This window comes from Pterocles gutturalis, unplaced genomic scaffold (genome assembly GCF_000699245.1).
Source record: "Pterocles gutturalis isolate BGI_N339 unplaced genomic scaffold, ASM69924v1 scaffold6640, whole genome shotgun sequence".
NCBI lineage: Eukaryota > Metazoa > Chordata > Aves > Pterocliformes > Pteroclidae > Pterocles > Pterocles gutturalis.
This window is the reverse complement of record NW_010140643.1, coordinates 74,107-80,050: the sequence shown is the minus strand read 5'-3', so window position 1 is coordinate 80,050 and position 5,944 is coordinate 74,107. Positions and strand designations below refer to the sequence as shown.

The window sequence follows — 5,944 nt, the reverse complement described above, 5'->3', positions numbered from 1 at the left end:
GCTTCTCCCCAGAAGCAAAGATAGCGTAGAATATCACTCCACTGTAATGCACCAGGGCTGCGATCAGAAAGACATTTTGCCATTCTTCCCGGGTCTGAAAGAATGGTGCAGGTCTCATTAAGTTTGCAGTAAAAAGAAATATTACCATCTGAAGTAGACCATGAGTTAGCACATACTGAACAATGACCATGATCACTGCTTGATTTCTGATATTACAGACAGAACAATCTATGAAAGTCATTGTGAAGACATTTTTTTTCGTAACGTCTAATAAAATAAAATAAAATATGGGATTTTTTTTTTTTCCACGGTGAAGTTTCTCTTTTGCATGTGAAATATTTGTGGAGTTGAAAATGGATTTCTCTAACCAAGTTAATCTTTTTGTATATCAGTGATTGTCTAGGAGCCCTACCAGGGATGCGTTGTAGAGGAGTTTGTTGAAAATGGATTTCTCTAACCAAGTTAATCTTTTTGTATATCAGTGATTGTCTAGGAGCCCTACCAGGGATGCGTTGTAGAGGAGTTTGTCAAGTCCTATAAGCATTACCCAGTAGTATGGAGATATTGGAGAGACCCAGCCTCAATTGGTATAAAATAATATCTCCCTGAATAGACAATTATTTTATAATAGCCCTGAATCTGACCCCCCGACATTGTAAAAGTGAATGTTTAAAACAAACAACAACAGAAAACAACTGCAGATGTCAATGATTAAATGGAGTTCCCAGGAAGCTTTGAAATGTCTTAATTTTTGTTGCATTACCCAGTCCTTTTCTTAGAAGACATGGAGAAATATTACCTTATGTTTCGTCATTGCACCAACGATGAGAGGGCACACCATGCCTGACAGCGTCCCCACACCATTGGAGATCCCCATCAGAATGCTGGCGTATCGTGGGGCTATGTCCAAGTGATTCACATTGAATCCTACAATAAATGAGAGACAATGGTCAACTATACAGCTTTGCACTACCAGACCAATAGGGCTTCCTACAGCAATTCTGGCCAAAGAAACCTGGAAAAGCTAGGAATGTGGTTCTGTTACCATATATATGAGAAAGAAGAGTAGTATTTTCTTCGTGATAAAGATGGAAGATATGTTGCAACTCTTTATTATTTTTCAAAATCTCTTTTTTTTCCCCACCTATGGCAATCATGTTGTACAGAAAATATAGTTTGTTTTGGCCTCATTTAACGTATCGATGCTTCCCATCTTCTCGTACTGAAACAATGCATTCAGCAAACATTTTTAATTAAGGAATGAATGCCTTGAGTTTGTCAAATGTCTGATACCTTTTTATTTAGGTGGTAGCTGTTTTTTACACACATTTTCCAGTACTTAAATAGGAATTTAACATGAAAAAAAAACAGAATATAAAGCAGTAGGAAATAATTACCCTTACAGTAGCGTGGTTTCTGGATACATATTTCATTAAGGAATGAAAACAAATAGTAAAAATCAACTCAGACAATTATCTGGCTTTAGGTAATGAAAATTAGTCATATGAGCTATGGATGATCACAAGAAAAGATGATTAATTCCAAGTCCTTGAAATTAAATACAGTAAAAACCTGAGTACTGGGAAAATCTTGCGATAAAAATTGATTGATAGAAATGGCCTGATATGCAAGCACCTCATAACTGAGTAGCAAAACTACTTCTCATCTGCATAACACTGAAACAACTGAAGACCAGCAGTTACTTTGCTGGTCAATTTTGCTCAATAGATCCATCTTCTTGGCAGTCTGCTAGATGATAGCCTTCCATCTTCGTAACAAAAGTATTTTTTTAAATAACAATGGTACTGGTGGAACTGCCAAAGTCAATCTGAGGCTGGTGAGACCCATGAAAGTGTTAGAAAGAGCTGTTCTAGAGAAGGGCTGGTTATAGGAAACAACAGAGGCAGGACAGACCTAGAAAGCAGAAAATGGCAGCTAAGGCTGGAAGCGGGCTTGCAACAGATAGTCTTTGAGTAACTATTCATTCCAGAGTAATTCTCTCTCCTTTTAGGAATACTGTTTATGGAAGAAGAAAAAGTGGCTGACACTGTGAATGTCTATTAGAAAACAGCAGCACAAAGCTGCTGTAAACTGCAACCAACAAAGACCAGGTTCTTTCAAAGTTTTGTGTCCTATGTGCAACAAGTTTCATAGATACTAAAGTGAATTACCTCTGATATGGAAAAAATAGGGAATACCCCATAAGCAGCCACACTAAGAGCTAACAGAATAATAGAAATCATGACAGTAACAATAGTGAGGATAATAACATCACTTTTATCACTAACAGTAAAACTAGTAATAAGAGTAATTCTTACCTGAAATTGCAAAGCCACTGAAGCCTACTGCTAACACGAGAAAGGAAATAGCCACACCTTTTGTATGAGAATAACCAACCACCAAAAGCAAGGTTGCTTCCATCCCAAAGCCTTCAAATGAAACACAGGGGAATGAATTACATTTGAGTTACTATTGGTCACAGAGATACTAATGAGGTCTAGACAGAATAGCAGCTTAAAATGAGACAAAATTCTTCTACATCTTATAGTTACTCTTGAACACACTTGGAAGCTTTGTGGATTTGTAGAAATATTTGAATATTTGTTGTTTGAGAATATACTTTGTTTTTCTCCTCATTGCTGTGTAAATGACCCAAGCAATGGGTGAAGCTAACTCACTCAGCAGTACAGGGAATCAAGGAGAAAGTGACTCTGTGCAAAGCACTGAAAAATTCACAAACACACAAATATAATAGGGAAAGGAGAAAAATACTTCTTGCCTTCAGTTGCTCACGGTTGTAGTGATGTGAGATGTTCTTGGCAAATAGAACAAAAGAGCATTTTTCAGACAGGCATTGCCACCAACACAATAGGGCATCCCTGCGTATCACAGGGAACATCCAGTCTCTGCCATTACTGTAAATCAACGTTTTCTAGTATGTAACATTACAATCCTTCTGTTTATTTCTTTGAATGACACTGTAAATACACCCTGAAAATACAATGAATCTGAGAATCCTTTGTGAAGATGCACAGCCAAGCTGCATGGCACCTCTGACTGCAGGCATCTCTATTTTGGGCAGCTTCTGCTGTCCATCAATAATGTAAGCCAGGAACTGACAGAAGAGAGTGACTCCACAGGCTATCTAGCTTTAATTTTTTTTGCTCTCATTTAGTGTCTTCCCTACCTGTAGATGTCATTGAATTTTCAGTTCAATGACTGAACTGGAAACAAATTATTTTGTGCTGAATAAAAGTGAGTCCATCCATCCCCCACCTCTCTTTTACCCAGCCCTTACAGCCTAACCTTGCCAGTGGGTTCTACTGGAAGTAGCCCCTGGGAATGTGGCCAGCTACTGCAAGGCAGTATCCACTGGGAAAGGGTTTCTCCAGCACCACAGTACATGGTTAGCTTTGTCTACATGAAATTGCAGGATGAGGCCTGTTTCATCACACTACTCTTCTGGGCCAGTTCTTATTACCTTTATAATTATTAAACAGGCTTCTTGCCTGTTGCCTCCCTTTTTAAAAACATGCTCATGTGAGTAAAGATTTATACCATGAGTACATCTAATATCAGCTCTCCATTAAATGTTTCAGATTAACCAGCTACAAATGCAATCTAGGTTAACTTGTGTCTTGTTGCAATTAAAGGTGGACCAAACAATGATATCTGACTCAGCTGCAGCACACAATTGAAAAATAATATCATATTTTCAGAATCCAATAGTACCTCCACAATTCATGACCTTCCTTACAGTAGTAGTGGTTAAAATCTTCCTGCTCCGTAAGAAGTCAGCTAGCTGCCCTCCGATGGGTACGATGATTGTCATGACCATGTGAGGAACTGCCGACAAAAGGCCAACCTGCGATTAGACAAATGAGTGCTTACTGCTTGTGTCCTCCCTCAGGATGTAGGGGGAAGAGAACAGGAACCATACCTTTTCTTCACCTCTTTCCCCCACCACCCGATTGGACACATTTTTGTCTTGAATTCTTGTGTGGCAAAATTGCAGACCTTTCCTCCAACAGAACCTGTAACCAAGACCTGGGCGACCTTAAGATGGAGACTCCACAACCTCTCCGAGCAACCTAGGCAAGTGCTCTGTCACTTTCAGAGTAAAAAAGTATTTCCTGATGTTCAGATGGGACCTCCTGTGTTTCAGAATGTGCCCATTGCCTCTGGTCCTGTCACTGGACACCACTGAGAAGAGCCTGGCTCTGTCTTCTTTGTACCTGCTCTTCAGTTATTTGTGTACATTGATGAGATCCCCCTGAGCCTTCTCTTCTCCAGCCTAACAGTCCCAGCTCTCAGCCTTTCCTTATAGGAACTAGAGAAGCTCTAGTTGCTTAGTCACCTTTGAGGACCTTAACTGGACTCTTTCCAGTATGTCCATGTCCCTCTTGCCCAGGAAGGGGGCAGAGAGCCCAGAACTGGATACAGTACTCCAGGTATGGCCTCATCAGTGCTGTGTAGAGGGGAAAGATCACCTTCCTCTACCTGCTGGCAATATTTTCCTTAATGCAGCACAGGATACCATTCACTTTCTTTATCACAAGAGCTTATTGCTGGCTCATGTTCAATCTGTTGTCCACGAGGACCCCCAGGTCCTTTTCTAAAATGCTGCTTTCCAGCTGAGTGTCCCTCCAGCATGTACTGGTGCATGGGATTGTTCCTCCCCAGGTGTAGGACTTTGCACTTCCCCCTGCTGAAGGTACAGGACTTTGTACGTACCCTTGTTGAACTTCATGAGGTTCCTGTCAGCACATTTTTCCAGCCTGTTGAGGTCCCTCTGGATCGCAGCCCAACCCTCTGGTGTATCAGCCTCCCCTCCAGTTTTGTGTCATCTGCAAACTTGCTGAGGGTGCACTCTGCCCCATCATCCAGATCAATAATGAAGATGTCAAACATCAGCAGACCCAGTATTGATCCCTGGGGTACACTGCTAGCTACTGGCTTCCAACTAGACTTCATGCTACTGATCACCACTCTGGGCCTGGCCATTCAGCTAGTTTCCGGTCTACCTCACTGTCTGCTCAACCAGCTCGTGCATCAACAGCTTGTCTATGAGAATCTCATGGGAGATGGTGTCAAAGGCCTTACTGAAGTCTGGGTGAATAACAACCACTGCTCTCCCCTTGTCTAGCAGGCCAGTCATTTCATCATAGAATTTTGTCAAGTTCATCAAGTGTGACTTCCCCTTGGTAAATTTTCTGCCAGAGGCTTATTACTTTATCTGTTAGCTCTGCTTCTTATCCTAGATAAGCAAAAAGACTATTTTGCAGCGTTTTAGTGATCAGTATGTCACCTTCTAGAAGCTTTTCCTTGGAGAAGTAATTTACTGAGAAGTTTCAGTTTACTTTCTAGGATGTGCAACCTCCTTACATTGACACTGAGTCAGTTTTAATTTATTTTTTAACTGGTGAGGTACACATAGCTGCAACTCTATCATTTATGAAAGACAATTCAGAATAAAAACTATTTTGTCCTAATAGCCCTGTTCTTCATCTTCATGCTGCGCTTGACCATTCAGGGTGTCATTGCTAAAAAACAGGATTGCAGAACCCGGGCACACTGGTGCTCCAAGACCAGACAGATAATGATGTTGTTTGTTGTCAGTTTGCAAGATTACACTTGCTTGAAAATAATTTACAATATAGCAAGTAGTTTTTTTAAAGGAATGTTGGGAAAACTTTTCTGGAACAAATATTCTGAAGTTCTTATTCATTCTGTGAAGAGTGAGTGTAACAATACTGGCTTCAGTGAAGTGGCAGTGGCAGGGAATATCAATCCATAAAGCATTTGACCCCTCATTGACAATGAAAAGTAACGAAATAAAAAAGAAAGGAGAGGATAAATGCTAATCTTCCAGCACTAAACTAAATTTCCATTTCTATTTACTTACCTTGTGGTTTTCATGATATATGGTTTTTTTTATCAACTC

General features: G+C 40.3%; 1 protein-coding gene across 1 annotated transcript in view; it reads right to left on the bottom strand.

The window, feature by feature from the left end:
• The window catches only part of SLC17A8 (solute carrier family 17 (vesicular glutamate transporter), member 8), a 28,630-nt gene that overhangs the window by 268 nt on the left and 22,418 nt on the right, over positions 1-5,944 (bottom strand). The window contains 4 exon segments of the mRNA XM_010083745.1: positions 2-94; positions 800-927; positions 2,319-2,429; positions 3,733-3,865. Coding sequence (XP_010082047.1) covers positions 2-94; positions 800-927; positions 2,319-2,429; positions 3,733-3,865 — 465 coding nt within the window.